This window comes from Pongo abelii, chromosome 1 (genome assembly GCF_028885655.2).
Source record: "Pongo abelii isolate AG06213 chromosome 1, NHGRI_mPonAbe1-v2.0_pri, whole genome shotgun sequence".
NCBI lineage: Eukaryota > Metazoa > Chordata > Mammalia > Primates > Hominidae > Pongo > Pongo abelii.
The window spans coordinates 147,218,756-147,236,382 of record NC_071985.2 but is presented as its reverse complement, the minus strand read 5'-3'; the positions used below and the strand labels follow the sequence as shown (position 1 = coordinate 147,236,382).

The window sequence follows — 17,627 nt, the reverse complement described above, 5'->3', positions numbered from 1 at the left end:
ACCAGCCAGAATAGTATTTGGCTATAAAAACCAAGCTAAAGAAATTCCGATTGTTTTAATTTCTCGCTTCCAACTATCAAACCAAAAACTTGCTAATGTCTACTAATTTAAAGATTTCTACAAAGTTGTTTTGTCATTGTATGAAGACTTGAAAAAAATACATAGTATTTTTTGGAGTATATTGAATTATGTGGAAAACATTTGGGAACAAAAGTTATTTTAACTGTGAATGTTTTATACAGTATCTTGGAATTTGCATTATTAGTTAAATAAGAACCTCTTTTATGCACTGAAAATGCTCAAGTGAAAAAATTAAATGTAATATAAAGTTTAAATAAAGTTTTTATTTCCTAGTAGTTGAGGAAGATCCTTATGCCTTCATGAGGAATGCCCTTTTCATGAAACTGGGTTTCAACTATTTGCTTCAAGAAGTGAAAAATTGGCCGGGCGCTGTGGCTTACGCCTGTAATCCCAGCACTTTGGGGAGGAGAGGTGGGCAGATCACCTGAGCTCAGGAGTTTGAGACCAGCCTGGCCAATGTGGTGAAAACCCATCTCTGCTAAAAATACAAAAATTAGCTGGGTGCTGTGGCAGGTGTCTGTAATCCCAGCTACTCAGGAGACTGAGGCAGGAGAATCACTTGAACCCGGGAGGTGGAGGTTGCAGTGAGCTGAGATTGCACCACTGCACTCCAGCCTGGGTGACAGAGCCAGACTCTATCTCAAAAAAAAAAAAAGAAGTGAAAAGTTTTCTTGCATTTGAACTGTAAATTTTTCTGAACTAGATACCTAACAAAATGCAATTATTTTTAATGGATTGTTACTGAGATTATTTTTTGTACTTGTATGCAGTTCTAAAATTCTACTGCTAGGCACAGCCAAGATGACAGCTCAGATTCCCCATCAGTTGCTCTTCTCCAAAGAGGTATCATTTTTCTAACTTGGCTTTAAACAATGCTAGGACTCTGAATCCAAAGCACACAGATTGCATAATTGTGTACCCAGGCTTAGGTGACAACAACTTCATCATAGCTCACATAGCCAATTAATATATAGATAATGAGGAAAAAATTACACCCAACAGGACATACATTGAAGGCTTAGCTTACACTTATTTTTGAAACTATAAAACCTGCCAGTCTTGCGTAGGAGGGCCAAACTCTTTTGGTCAGGACATGAGATCTGCCAAAGTGCCTCCTGCCAAACACCATGTTTCTACTGCTCAGGTTGTTTCTGTGCCCCTAGAAGCGATCCTCCTCTTTATTACAAAATCATCGAGCACGCAAAAAACTCCTTTTTGCTTCCCATGAAAAGAACTACATTTGTGTTTCATGCAAGGTGAAAAGCAGGGGAAGATCTAGGTTTTGCAAAGCCTGAAACTCATTCAATTTATGCTCTTCTATGTTAAAAAGAACCAAAAATTCTTGTATTTTTGTAAACTTTACAAACATAGAGGCCCATGTGAACACATTTTGAAGGCCATTTCAGGGACTTAAAGCTTACATTTATTAGCTTCATGGCAACTCTGCCTGTATATAAAGAATACTTGATATAATTTTTAAATTAACTTGTTCTACCTTTTAGGCTTTAATGAGCCAAACTATTTTGTCCGTGGGAAAATATGTTTACAGTGTAATTTGTGAATTTAAAGATTTTACTTTTGACTGATGGTTACCTCACTCTATGTGTATAAGTGTTGTGATTTGAATATTTGTGCTGTTACTGTATGAGAATCAATATAATACAAGACATTATACATGAAAAATGTTGCACTGAGATGATATAGAGTATTTTAGACCTGAGCTCAATAAGCCCCAAGTAGGATAAATATAAGTACAGAGGTATTCATAGATAAATTGCTGAAAGCCAAAGAAAGATAAAAAGATATCTTGAAAGAAGCAAGAGAAAAATGATGTATTACAAATGGAGAACAAATAATGACTAAATTATAATAACAAACATTGGAGTCCAGAAGACATTGGACTGATATATCCAAAATACTGAAAAAAAAAAATGCAGCCAAGAATTCTACGCCTAGAGAAAATATCTTTCAAAAATAAAGGTGAAGGCTGGGTGTGGTGGCTCACGCCTATAATCCCAGCACTTAGGGATGCCGAGGCAGGAGGATTGCTTTCACCTCAGGAGCTTGAGACCAGCCTGGGCAACATTGTGAAATCCCATCTCTACAAAAAATAGCCAGGCATTGGTAGCTGGTGCCTGTAGTCGCAGCTACTTGGGAGGCTGAGGCTGGAGAATCACTTGAACTCTGGAAACGGAGGCTGCATTGAGCCGAGATGTGACACTGCAGTCCAGCCTGGGTGACAGAGTGAGACCTTATCAAAAAAAAAAAAAAAAAAAAAAGAAAAGTGAAATAAAGACAAAAACAGAGAAAATTAATCATCAACTGATCTACATTATAAGAAATGATAAGGGAAATTCTTCAGATGAAGGGGAATGACACCAGATGGTAACTTGGGCCTACAGAAAAAAATATATTTATATATTTTAAATTTCCTTCTCATAATTCAAAAATATATACATGTTTAAAGCAAAAACTATAACCTCATATTGTTGGATTCATATGTACTATATATGACAACAATAGCACAAGGATGAAGGGATTAAGTAGAAGCATACTATTCCAAGTATAGAAGGTTCAAGTATGCTATTTTTTTGAAGTAATTCAGTATGAGCTCTACAAGATTGTACTAAATTAGAACTATTGTAATCCCTACAGCGACCACTAAAAAATGGAATAAATAGCAGGAATTACTCTCCCTTTTTATAGATAAGGAGTTATGATGGAACTGCTCATACCAGAGCAAACATGCTGCTAAGAACAATTATAAAATCTGAATAAATATAAAAAATAAATGTTTGACAGCATCAATGATCATCCAAAGCAGCCAGGGCTAGAGGATTAGTAATGAAGAAGGAAGTACACTGAGGTAAACTGGACCTTCTCCAGCACTTTTTCCCTGGGAGAAATTGCTGGACATAAAAACAGTATCCAAGAGCTTTTGGAAGTTTTCAAGACTAGTGAGGTGGGGAAGTGGAGAAAAAGGTGAAAATGAAACTCGGTGTTCAGGGGCAACAAGGGAGGATAAGATCTTTGTAACCACCCGAGGCATTCAGTTGAGACACCTGAAGGGCTACACCATAAAACTAGAAATAGGGCAGCTCTCTGAAGGCCTGAAGTCCAGTCTTGAACTATCTCAATCACTGATTGCATCCAACTGCCTGCCAAAAGGAAATTAAATCCTCTTGGGAAGGAGTTATTGTCATTCAGAGTTTCTGCAATTTTTTGTGCATATCTTACACTTAACAAAAAAATTATTAAATATACCAGAAGACAAAATCAAGTGACTGGAAACTAAAAGGAAAAAATAGACAATATAAGTAGATCTTTAGGGCATTTAGATGTTGGAATAATCAAATATGGACTTTAAGTCAATTGTGATCATTATGCTCAATAAGTGATAAATAGGATGGAAGATTTCCGTAAAAGATGACATGAAAACATTACAATTGAAAAAATTACAATTTCTGGCCATGCATGCTGGCTCACGCCTCTAATCCCAGCACTTTGGGAGGCTGAGGAGGATGGATCACCTGAGGTCAGGGGTTCAAGACCTGCCTGGTCAACATGGCAAAGCCCCGTCTCTACTAAAAAATACAAAAATTAGCCAGGTGTGGTGGCACATGCCTGTAATCCCAGCTACTCCAGAGGCTGAGGCTGGAGAATCACTTGAATCTGGGAGGCACAGTTTGTTGTGAGCTGAGATTGTGCCACTGCACTCCAGCCTGGGTGACAGCGCAAGACTCTGTCTCCAAAAAGGAAAAAAAGAAAAAGAAAAATTACCATTTCTAATATTAATAACTCAAAGGTGAGTTTAACAGCACATTAGATATAGCAAAAATAGGGTCAGTGAACTGAAAGTTAAGTCAGTAAAAAAAAAAAAAACATAAACTGAAGCATAAAGATAAAAAAGATGAAAAGTATACAGACGAGCATAAGAGATATATGAGACAAAGTAAATATATTTCAGTTATGAATGTGTAAAGTCCTAGAAGCAAATAATAACTTAACCAATAGCAGTAATATTTGATGAAACCCTCAGCAAAAATTGTCCAAAGTTTACAAGAGAGATCAAGTCACATGTTAAACAAGCACTTTGAATCCCAAGCAAATAATTACACAGAAATCTACCCTAAGTACATCATAGTAAAACTATTCAAAACCAAGGACCAAAAACAAAAACAACAACAAAAAACACTTAAAAGCAAAGAAAAAGACAAAATCTCTTCAAATGAGAAAAAAACTTTGGCCAGGCATGGTGGCTCATGCCTGTAATCCCAGCACTTTGGGAGGCTGAGGTGGGCAGATCACCTAAGGTCAGGAGTTCGAGACCAGCCTGGCCAATATGGTAAAATCCCGTCTCTACTAAAATTACAAAAATTAGCCACGTGTGGTGGTGGCCACCTGTAATCCCAGCTACTTGGGAGGCGGAGGCAGGAGAATCACTTGAGCCCAGGAGGCTGAGGCAGGAGAATCACTTGAACCCAGGAGGCAGAGGTTGCGGTGAGCCGAGATTGCTCCACTGCACTCCAGTCTGGATGACAGAGTGAGATTGTCTCAAAAAGAAAATAAATAAATAAATAAATAAATAAATAAATAAATAAAACTTTAAGCTGATATTTAAACAGAAATTATGGAAATTAGAAAACAATAGAATAATATCTTTAAAAGAAAACAAATGACAATCTGCAATTCTATACCCAGTAAAAATATCCCATAGACAAAGGAAATCATTTTCAGACAAAAAATTGAAGGTAATTTTTTACCAGCAGATTCACATGAAAAGAAATATTTAAGGAGGTTCTCTAGCAGAAGGCAAATTATCCCAGATGAAAGCATGGTAATGAAGGAAAGAAAAGCATAGATTTTTTGAGTAAGACCTCAAAAGCAAAGGTAACAAAGCAAAAGTACACAGATAGGATTACATCAAGCCTAAAAGCTTCTGTGCAGCAAAGAAAACAATGAACAAAAAGTGAAGAGGCAACTCACAGAATGGGAGAAAATATTTGAAAATTATCCATCCAAGAAGGGACTAATAACCAGAATATTTAGGGGATTTGAACAACTCAATAGCAAAAACAAACAAACAAAAACAAATAACACAATTTAAAAATACACAGATGTGATTACATCAAGCCTAAAAGTTTCTGTGCAGCAAAGGAAACAATCAACAAAAAGTGAGGAGAGATATCCCACAGAATGAGAGAAAGTATTTGAAAATGATCAATCCAACAAGGGACTAATAACCAGAATATTTAAGGCACTTGAACAACTCAATAGCAAAGAAACCAATGATCCTATTAAAAAATCAGCACAAGACCTGAATAGATATTTCTCTAAAGATACACAAATGACCAACAGGTATATTAAAAAATTCTCAACATCACTAATCATCAGGGAAATGCAAATCAAAAGTACAATGAGACATCATTTTATCTCATTTAGAATGGTTATTATAAAAAAAATGTTGGCAAGGAGATGAGGAGAAAGGGGAATACTCATACATTGTTGGTGGGAATGTAAAGTAGGACAGCCATTATGGAAAACAGTATAGAGGTTCCTCAAACAACTAAAAATAGTAGCTTCTAACACAAAGGAAAAATAAATGTTTGAGGTGATGGATGTTCTTATTACCTTAATGTGATCATTACACATTGTATACATGTATCAAAATGTTATATGTATCCCCCAAATAACACATGTATCCCCAAAATATGTACAACTGTTATATATCAATAAAAATGTTTTAAAAAACAACAAAAAAGAAAGCATAGAAAAGGATAAATAGGCAGAAAAAACTAAATGAATAGTCAGTTTAAAATATTTAGGGTTTTAAATATATGTATAATAAAAATACAGAGAGTAATGCCACAAAATGTCAGGAAGCAATAAATGGAATTAAAGTGTAGTAATATTATTGTATTATCTGAAAAGTGGAAAAACACTATTTATTTATTGATTGATTTTTGAGACAGTCTCACTCTGTCACCTGGGCTGCAGTGCAGTGGCATGATCTGGGCTTGCATTGTCTGAAAAGTGGAAAAATACTAATTTTTTTTTTTGAGATGGAATATCACTCCATCACTCGGTCTGGAGTGCAGTGGTGTGATCTTGGCTCACTGTAACCTCCACCTCCTGGGTTCAAGCAATTCTCCTTCCTCAGCCTCCCAAGTAGCTGGGATTGCAGGCATGTACCACCACACCCGGCTAATTTTTTTTTTTTGTATTTTTAGTAGAGACAGGGTTTCCCCACATTGGCCAGGCTAGTCTTGAAATCCTGACCGCAAAGGATCCACCTGCCTCAACCTCCCAAAGTGCTGGGATTACGGGCATGAGCCACCATGAAAAGTACTAATTTATATAGTCTCTACAAGTCAAGGATATGAAGGTGACCACTGTAGTCTCTAGGGCAGCCACTAAAAGAAAATAAAAATATGGCTAGTAGCTAAAAGAGGAAATATAGAATAAAAATATTTTACCACTCAAAAGGAGGGCAAGAAAGGAGGAAAGAGGAAACAAATTAGAGATGAGATAAATACACAATAGTAAGAGAACAGGTTTAAATGTAAATGTAACAGTAATTACATTAAATGTAAACAGACCAAATACTCTAATTAAGTCTAAAGTTGCCAACGTGGATTAAAAATAAAAATACAACTACATGCTGCTTACAGGAAACACAGTAAAGGAACGGATGCAAAAAGGTTAAAAATAAAAGGATGGACAAATATATGCCATGCAGACACTAACCAAAAGAAAGCTTGTATAATTATACTAACAATAGAAAAAGCAAACATTAAGTTAATAAGCAGAAAAGGGATATTTCATAATGATAGAGTAATCATTCTAAGAGGATGACATACCAATGGTGGGCTAAAGCCAACTTGGACTAGCTTGTTAGACCCAACGTGTTATCTCTTCCTATCTTCATGTTCTGTAATCTATTTGTAGCTTGAAATCAGCCATGGTACACCATAGAAATGGGCAAATGCTAACAAATTAGGGATTATCTCTTTCTTTCCTCTTAGTGAGCTGGGTGTTAAACATTGGCCAGAACACTACAGGATATACCAACTGTGAATTTGAATGCAACTAATTACATGTGTAAGCGAGAAAAAGTGAGAAACAAAAGGAGAAACAGGCAAACCCACAGTCATGGTTGGAGATTTTAACACCCTTCTCTCATGTAATTGACAGGACAAGCAGACCAAAAAAAAACTTGCCAATATAGACCAAAAAAAACACACACACAAAACTCTATATACCTACCTACTCTCTCTCTATTCCAATACAGATAGTAACAGAGAATTAGTGATTTATCCAAGTACTGCAAACCAATAAATGGGAGAGTTGAAACTTGATTCATGTTTTCTGCCTCTAAGTACAATATTCCTTTTGCTATGGTTTCATATTACAGAAAATGTCCATGATATTTACTTTGTAATAACCACTATAATTTTTTTTTTGAGATGGAGTTTCACTCTTTTCATCCAGGCTGGAGTGCAATGGTGCAATCTTGGCTCACCGCAACCTCTGCCTCCTGGGTTCAAGCGATTCTCCTGCCTCAGCCTCCTGAGTAGCTGGGATTACAGGCATGTGCCACCATGCCCAGCTAATTTTTTGTATTTTTAGTAGAGACGGGGTTTCTCCATGTTGGTCAGGCTGGTCTCGAACAACCGTTCTCAGGTGATCTGCCCGCCTCTGCCTCCCAAAGTGCTGGGATTATAGGCGTGAGCCACCGTGCCCAGCCAAACCACTGTAACTTTTACATTAATACATAAAAATGGGGAGAAAAGCAAAACAGCTTTCTTAATTGTATATATTATCTGTTGCACTTGATTTTTAGAAAGTCTTTATATTTAATAATTAATTAATAATTATAATATATAAATAATTTATATACAACAAAATATGGGGATAGCATGGCTTTAAAGCAGATGAATAATTTTATTAAGGGATTTAGCACAAACTTCTTTGGTGATAATGATCATGGAACTATTAAATCTTTAATGATGATGATGATGATGGCAATAAATAGCAGCGACTAATGTTTATGGTGATTACTTTGTGCCAGACACTGTTTTAAGCATTTCTCCATTTTCGAATCCACTCAACAACCAAATAAGTATTTTTATTATCACTATTTTACAGCGAAGAAACTGAGACAATGAACCTACAATGATACACCCCAAATCACACAGTGAATCCTCAGAGCACTCCTAACTACTATACTGCCTATGATTAAGTTGATTGAAATTTGCTTTAAATTTGATATTTCAGGAATACACTTAAAACATAAAGCAAGGCATTTCTGTCCTCTATATGTTTCTTAAATGATCTCTGGAAAAATCATGTAAGTCCAAACTAAGTTATTATTACTTTTTGGAACAGAACGTATAGCATGTAGACTGAAACTAGATTATAGGATATGGTTTCTTTAGTTTACACTCAACCTTTGTGCTCCTTTTAAAAACATTTTTATCTTTTTCAAATGAAAAAACAGACATCTTTGCCAAAGCCCTATTTTTAAAAATTGGGGTAAAATATGCATAATGTAAAATTGACTGTTTTAATCATTTTAACGTGTATTATTCAGTAGCAATAAGTACATTAACATTGTTATGCAACCATCATCACTATCTATCTCCAAAACATTGTCATTCCAAACAGAAACTCTGCACTCATTAAAAAAAGGATGGTTCCACCTCATTCCCACCTCCTCTGGCCTCTGGTAACCTCTATTCTACTTTTCGTCTGTATGAATTTGTCTATTCTTGGTACCTCATATAAGTGGAATCATATACTATTTGTCCTTTTGTGTCTGGCTTATTTCACTTAGCATAATATTTTCAAGGTTCATCCATGTTGTAACATATAACAGAATTTCATTCCTTTCAAAGGCTGAATAACATTCTATTGTATGTATATACCACATTTTGTTTATCTATTCATCTGCTTATCAACATTTCGGTTGTTTATCCCTTTTGGCTATTGTAATGATGCTTCCCATAAACATTGATATACAAATATTTATTTGAATCCCTGCTTTCAATTTTTTTGGGTATATACCTAGATGTAGGAGAAGTGCTGGATGATATGGTAATTCTACATTTAGCTTTATATATGTATAAAGCTATATATACATATACATAGATATATACATATACATAGATACACACACACACACAACTTTTTAAAAATTTATTTACTTTTTTAAGTAACCACCAAACTATTCTGTGCAATGGTTGTACCATTTTACATTCCCGCCAGCTGTGCATAAGGCTTTCAATTTTCCACATCTTTGAGAACACTTGTTATTTTCCTTTTATTCTTAAAATAGCCATCCTAATGGGTGTAAAGTTCTGGGGTGTTTTCCAAAACTAACAACCAGTTCTCCAATTCTTCAGACACCAATTTGGATGTCCAACAATTCAAGTCAATTCTGACACTGCCTGAAATTAGCATCACATTCCACAGATAAATGGGTTCAGTACCCACTTCAGATGCCAATTGCAAGTCCCAGGCCATCCGCAATTCTGACCAACCAACTACAAATGGTAGGTTCCCATGACGCCCCTCCTCATGTTCAACAGTTTGCTAGAATGGCTTACAGAACTCAGGGAAACACTTTACTTATGTTTACTAGTTTATTATAACTTAGGAACAGCCCGCTGGAAGAGATCCACAGGGCAGAGTATGGGGAGTGTAGTGCAGAGCTTCCATGCCCTACTGGGCATATCACCTTCCCAGAAAGTTAATGTGTTCACCAAACAGAAAACTCTCTAAATCTCACTGTTCAAGAGATTTTACAGGGCTCTATCTCCAGGGCCTGCCCTCCCCTCTTCCCAGGGGTCAGTAGGTGGGACTGAAAGTCTCAACCCTCTAATTACTTGGTCTTTCTGGGGACCAGCTCCATCCTGAGGCTCTTTAGGGGCCCCACTCTAAAAAACCTTATGAACATAAACTCAGGTGTGATTGAAAAGGGTTCATTATAAATAACAAAAGACACTCCTTTCACTTAGAAAATTCCAAGAGTCTTAGGAGCCCTGTGCCAGGAACCAGAGATAAAGACCAATATATTTTTGCATTATACCACCGAATTGGTACCTCCTGGTGGTTCTGATTTGCATTTACCCAACGACTATTGATTTGGGGCATTTTCTCTTCTGTTTCCTTTTTTTTTTTTTTTTTTTTTTTTTGAGACAGGGTCTCACTCTGTCACCCAGGCTAGAATGCAGTCGTGTGATCATGGCTCACCACAACTTCAACTTCTTGGGCTCCAGTGATGCTCCTGCTTCAGCCTCCTAAATAGCCAGGACTACACATGTGTGCCACCATGCCTGGCTAATTTTTAGAAAATTTTTGTAGAGATCGTGTCTCACTACGTTTCCCAGGCTAGTCTTGAACTCCTGGACTCAAGCAATCCTCCCACCTCAGCCTCCCAAAGTGTTGGGATTACAGGCATGAACCACTGTGCCCAGCCAGCATCTTTTTATTCATTGGCCATTTCTATATCTTTGGGGAAATGTTTATTCAAGTCCTTTGCCCATTCTTTAAACCGGGTTGCTAGTTCTTCTATTGTTGAGTCACTGGAGTTCTTTATATATTCTGGGTATTAATCCCTTATCAGATATATGAGTTGCAAATATTTTATCATATTCCTTGGGCTGCTTCTTCATTTTCTTGGTAGTGTTCTTTGATGCACAGAGAATTTTTAATATTGAGAGAGTCCAATTTGTCTATTTTTTTCTCTTGTTGACTGTGCTTTCGTTGTCATTCCAAGAAATCATTGCCAAATCCAGTGTCATGAAGGATTTTCTGTGTTCTCCTAAGAGTTTTATAGTTTTAGCTCTTTTGTTTAGATATTTGCTCCCATTTTGAGTTACTTTTTGTATGTAATATAAGGTAAGGGTTCAACATCATTCTTTTACATGTGGATATCCAGTTTTCCCAGAACCATTTGTTGAAAAGACTGTCCTTTCTCCATTGAATGGCATTGGCGCACTTGTTGAAAGTCATTTGATCATATATGTAAGAGTTTATTTTTGTCATGGAAATAGGTCCTATAATCCTTTTGCAGGTATATAAAAGATACTTCTTAACAATATAAATATACATAACACAGAAAGGCTATGCCAGAGGGGCTATCATAAATAATAAAAGCATATTGTAACAAAAGAGGAAAAACAAATACCACCCAAAATTATTTAAAGCACATTTTTATTACAGATAGGTTAAGTGTGGTTTGCTGTGGCTAAAGATATATTTATAATGGATGACCAAGCTTTTCTAGATACCAAGAGGTATAATATTTTTCTTTCAATATTGAACTAACATTTCTCTGATAACAAGGAGACGTTGAACTGGCTGAGCCTATTTTAAATGGGAAAAGACTTATTTTTTCTGGATGTTGCTTTAAAGACTGGTAAATTAAAAATTTTAAAGTACTAACACTAAATTTAAGTGCAGTGAAAGAAAATCAATGAATACTACAAAACGTATAATTTCTACAAAGCAGAAATATAAAGTTTTTATAATTTAAAACAGCAGCAATTTCAAAAAATTTGCTGAATTAACACTTTACAAAACATATATACACTAAGTATCATTCCAGATGATCATGAACTTTAAAAACAGTATGGCACAACCCCCAATCTCCACCCCAAACCTACTACTAGATGTAGCTGGCCTATAATAATTTTTACAACAATTTAAAAAATAAAACAAAAACAAAGAAATCTAATTCTTTTGCATACAAGCACAGGTTACAATGTGCTGGCTTTGATTCCAAATACACAAAGAGAATTTTAAAATAAAACAAGGACTTCACATAAATAGTTTTACGTGTTATTAAGTGTGTGACCAAACAAATTAAAATAAGTACTAACAACCAAAACATATTTTGATGTAACCAGTACATATACTTTTAAAGAATGACAAAGATGAAAAAGGAAATAGTCTATGAAAGCCATAAGCACCTTGTTTTCGAAAGAGCACCAAGCAACACAAAGAGGCAACACGTAAGAGGTAGTGTATCACCGGCTAAGATGTATATGTCCATCGGGGACCTGAATACAGCTTAGTGTTTTAGAAAATAAGACATATTAGACTGTGGCTTGTAATTTTTAGACAGAAGCAGTGCACATTTCGAAGCATTAGCCAGTATTGCTCCATAGTGCTCTGCATCTCCAGCTGTCTAATGGGTACTACGCACTCAGTCAAAAATATAAGATACCCTGAAGAATTCCATATTTATAAATTTTTAGTTCTAGGGAATTCTCTTAAGAAAGCTGAGATCAATATAATTTTTAAAAGAATTAAATACTTTATCAATCATAGTCCTTTAAAAATGCCTTTTCTCCTTCTTAGGAGGAAGTCTGTTCTTCCTGAGATTCTTTAAGATTTAGCCAATGCTTTATTACATGCATTTCATAATGACAGTATCTGTCTGTCTTATTTCTCCCTCTTCAGCAATTACCTGGCCAACAGCCTGAAATTCGGAACTAATTCAGAGACTTTACAGAAAGCATACAGAACTGCTTTCAATGTAATACTTTCGTTCAGTTTTGAGATGAGGAAGTTTTTGTACTTCAATCACTGGAAGTTGATTAGCTTCCTGGGTGTGAAAAAGAAATGTTGCCTTATGCCAGCTGCCATCTTGAATCTGTAAAATAAGAACAAAATGCTTTCATATGCATTTCATTAGCAGTCACTTTCAGTAGACAATGCCTTTCACAGATAATGTGAACTTGTTTTAAGGATTAGAGATAACGAATAGAAAGTGCCTAGAACAATGCTCAATAAATGGTAAAATTACTATTATTAGTTGAAAACCTGGGCTTATTCCTTTCTCTAGAATGGCACTGTCTGTTCTAATTTTTCACTTCCAGAGGCTAAGGCCAGGCTTCTACTTCAACTATCTGTGAATTATTGGACCAGATATGAATTAAAAGGCTGCAATACTCCTAATATGAGTAATAACCATCTGTTCTGTATTCCTTTATTTGGGACTGATACCTCAGGATGGATTTTTTTTTTTTGATAAAAGGGAATGAGCTATTTCAACCTCTGTATTTTAGGTAGAAAATAAACAGAATCACCTCAATCAGAAATAGTTAAAATTATAATTATGTGCAATCATCTTTTAGGTTTCTTTTTTCTCCCCCATTCTGTAGCTCTCTATTTATACAGTTTCCCTCTTTCTTCTCTTTTGTGTCTAATAAATTCTACGGAACAAAAACATATCATAAAATATCCTGTGATTAAGATTCAACCAGACACAATAGAGAAAAACAATTGATGAGTTTTGTGGAGCTGTTATTTAGGAGCTAATTCACTTATTCATAGAATTATCATGATATAAATTTTAAATTTTGAAGGAACTTTAGAGATTATTTAAGCTATAAATTTTATTTTAAAGTTAAGGCAATTGAAGCTCATTGAAAATAAGCTACTTGTCTAAAGTCATAAGCTTGGTATGATAACAAGACCTAAAATTCTGTGTGTGAGGCACTGTTAGATTCATTCATTAAGTCTTTTAAGCAATATTTATCGAATACTAAGTATATTTAGCATAGTTGAATAAGATGTAACCCTTAGTATTCTTACAGTGCTTGTGAAATACAAAGATGAATACAATAGTTCTGGCTTCTAAATGCTAACGGCTTATAAATCTAATTGAAGAGAGTAAAAACATAAATAACCACAACAAAACACCATCTATAGAAAGTACAATGTAAAAAATGTAGATAGTGAGTAAATTCCTTATTTCTAACTAGAGTACTCAGGGAAAGCTTCATGAAAAAATTTGGAATATAGATGGGCTTTAAAGTATGCCTAAAATTTCCACTTGATTAGTGAGGTATAGAAAGGCATTTCAGAGAAAATGAATGGCTTAAGCTGAACACCCATACATATACACACACATAACAACAACCACAAAAAACTAAAAAACAGATGGGCAAGTAGAAAGTGGCTGTGAAAATTAGCTTAGCATGGCGTTTACATTCACGGATTTGAGCTGGGACAGATTTTGATAGAAATTCTGGTACTCTCACTTTCCCCACATATAAAATGGGAATAATAAACACCCACCTCACAGGCTTGCAAGGATTAAATGAAGTTTCAGTCAAAAGTCACTAGCAGTACAGTAAGGCCTGGGCTTTGAAGTTCTCCATGCCTGGGATTGATTTCTTTTCTTTTCTTTCTTTTTTTTTTGTTTTTGAGAGGGAGTCTCGCTCTGTCGCCCAGCTGGAGTGCAGTGGCGCAATCTCGGCTCACTGCAAGCTCCGCCTCCCAGGTTCACGCCATTCTCCTGCCTCAGCCTCGCGAGTAGCTGGGACTACAGGTGTCTGCCACCATGCCTGGCTAATTTTTTGTATTTTTAGTAGAGATGGGGTTTCAATGTGTTAGCCAGGATGGTCTCGATCTCCTGACCTTGTTATCTGCCTGCCTTGGCCTCCCAAAGTGCTGGGATTACAGGCATGAGCCACTGTGCCCAGCCATGCCTGGGATTGATTTCTTGTTCCTCCTCTAATTAGCTGTATGACTGCAATTATCTAATTAGCTGCATTACTTTAATTTTTATTTATTTAATTTTTACTTTAATTTGTATTTTACTTATGCTAATTTTACTTACTTGCTAGTTTATTTTTAATTATGCTAATTGGCTGCATTACTTTGCTCAAAATAACCTTGAGCAAGTTCTCTGTGCCTTTACTTTCATACCTATAAAATAGGACCAATAGTATATTCTTCAGAAAGCTTTTATTATGAATAAAATAATTAATGTAATGCATGGTCACTTAACATATAATAAAACTCCCAATAAATAGTAATAGGGGCTGTTGATATTATTGTCCCTATTATTATTGTAACAGATGAGTTTGACCATAGTTTACAACAGACAGCCAGTGAAAGCCCAATCTAGAAAAGCAGGCTGGGGTCTGGTTGTTGTAAGCACTCAATGGAGTTGATAAGTTTGAATTGTGTCTCAGAGGTACTAGTGAGTTACTGAATGTTTCTGGGCCCTACTGTACAAGTTAAATAAATTTGTTGATGATACTAATCTCTTCAAATATAGATAATAAGATATATATACTTCTATTTGCTTATGATTTTTCAAGCACTATTCTCCTGGAAATAAAATGTTATGAAAAAGTAGAGTACTTTGGAAATGTTGAGATACTAAATCATGGGCTTCATAGTACACAAGGACAGGAAATGAAGCCACTTAAAATAATTAATGATATATACATAAAGTGGACAACTCCATTCTCTAAAAGAGGGGTCAGCAAACTCTTCTCTAAAGGGCCAGATAGTAAATATTTTACATTTTGTGGGCCCTGCAGTCTCTGTCATATCTACTCAACTCTGCCATTGTAGTGCCATAACAGCCATAGATAATAAGTAAATGAATTAAGGATGGCTGTGTTCCAATAAAAATTTATTCACAAAAACATGGAGTGGGCCCGACTTGGTCTGTTGAACATAGTTTGCCAACACCTGCTCTAACAAATAGTGTTTTAAAATTATAGATTTTTCATAATATCTGTTATTTAATTTTTTTTTTTTTTTTTTGAGATAGAGTTTTGCTCTGTTGCCCAGGCTGGAGTGCAGTGGCACAATCTTGGCTCACTGCAGCCTCTGCCTCCCAGGTTCAAGCAATTCTTGTGGCTCAGCCTCCTGAGTAGCTGGGATTATTGGTGTGTGCCAGCATGCCTGGTTAATTTTTGTATTTTTAGTAGAGACGGAGTTTCTCCATGTTGGCCAGACTGGTCTCAAACTCCTGGCCTCAAGTGAACCACCTGCCTCAGCCTCCCTAAGTGCTGGGATTACAGATGTGCCCCACAGTGCCTAGCCCCATTATTTAATTTAATTTAATTTAATTTAATTTAATTTTTTTTTTTTTTTTGAGACAGAGTCTTACTCTGTCGCCAAGGCTGGAATGCAGTGGTGCGATCTTGGCTTACTGCAACCTCCGCCTCCTGGGTTCAAGTGATTCTCCTGCCTCAGTCTCCCAGGTAGCTGGGATCACAGGTACCTGCCACCATGCCCAGCTAATTTTTGGATTTTTAAAAGAGACAGGGTTTCACCATGTTGGCCAGGCTGGTCTTGAATTCTTGACTTCAAGTGATCTGACTGCCTCGGCCTCCCAAAGTGCTGGGATTACAGGCATGAGCCACCATGCCTGGCCCCCTTATTTAATTTTAATGGAAAAAAAATAGGCTACAATTCAAATACTTACTGGTGGGGCCAGTCAATATGTAATTATACCCATATTTGGTATCAGGTACAGGGATAGACAGAATGAAATAAAACTTACTTGCCTCTATAACTTGCCTTTTATGCAATAATGAGATGTAGAATTACAGCAGTGAAAACACATGAAAATATTTATCCAAATACACTATCTATTTATCATTCATCTATCTGTCTATCTATCCATCCATCCATCCTGGTATAATTATTTCATGTAGGGAATAAAAATTAAATTTACATCTTAACACCTGTTTTGCATGTAAAAATCTAAGACCAATTGGTATGACACAAGTTGATAAGGTATGATATAAACAAATGATTGATTCTAAAAAATGCAGTTACAAGTCAGGCACATTAAAACTTACTACCCTTCTGTATCTGCAGTTTGTAATTAAAGTCTTACTCTAATTATCCTCATTTTATGGTTTTATCAATTTTAAGTTAGTTATATTGAACAATTCTAAAAGTGCCATTTCCTTACCTTGCAGTCATCTGAAAGCACTTTAGGTTCAAGTAGAGTGTTTACTTTAAAAATCTGGCCATTCCATCCCTTGAAACCAATAGGCAATCCTGGGCCACTTGTTTGTGTGCTTGTCCACCTTGGGGTGTTTAGACAGTGAATGCTGATGATATGGGTGGCTTCCGAACTCAGCAAATGAAGGAAGTTCATCTGGACTTTCCCAACTCCAAACTCCAACTAATGTCATAGAAACAATATGCAGGTTATAATGTGGCAATTGAGAAACTTAACAGTTCAGGAAAACCTGAGGAAAAGTCCTTCAAAGGCAGCCTCCAGAAAGCTCCTTTCCTTGGAACTGAAGTGCCAGTCAGTGGTGTACTGGTAAATGTTTAACCACTGCTTCTTGGAGGAAAAACCATGATTTATAGTATTTCCTGACTCCTATGGTAGAAGCACTCCCAAAGTGCTGGGATTACAGGCATGGCTGAATTCAGACTACCAAGGTGAGGTCACTGAACATGGCAATGGGAAGAAATGTTAACAATTGGCTTTCCTGAGCCTGTATGAATTGGCTCCAGCATACCATCAGGCTACTACATATAATATCAATAAAACAAAGATAATTTTCACAGTATATAAAGTAACAATTTGCTTTTGGTTAATGCTTTAATACTTTTTTTAATAAAAATCCGAGATTCTGTCTCTGCCTTCAAATTTTTTTTGTGAGAGTTTCCAAAGATGAGTTAGAAGCTGTAACAATAATTTGGTGGAGTAATTTTAACTTTGAGAGCCTTAACGGACAAGGACAGAATCCTATTCTTTGTGTTAC

At 35.9% G+C, this 17,627-nt stretch overlaps 1 protein-coding gene across 2 annotated transcripts in view; it reads right to left on the bottom strand.

Moving 5' to 3' along the window:
* Positions 1 to 11,579: 11,579 nt before the first annotated feature.
* Positions 11,580 to 17,627, bottom strand: part of COL24A1 (collagen type XXIV alpha 1 chain) — a 421,841-nt gene continuing 415,793 nt past the window's right edge. For both annotated transcript variants that reach the window (XM_002810653.5, XM_063718582.1), the window contains 2 exons: positions 16,820 to 17,035; positions 11,580 to 12,742 (listed from right to left, as the gene is read on the bottom strand). In XM_002810653.5, coding sequence (XP_002810699.3) covers positions 12,596 to 12,742; positions 16,820 to 17,035 — 363 coding nt within the window. In that variant the 3' untranslated portion in view covers positions 11,580 to 12,595. The remainder of the gene's footprint in view (positions 12,743 to 16,819; positions 17,036 to 17,627) is intronic.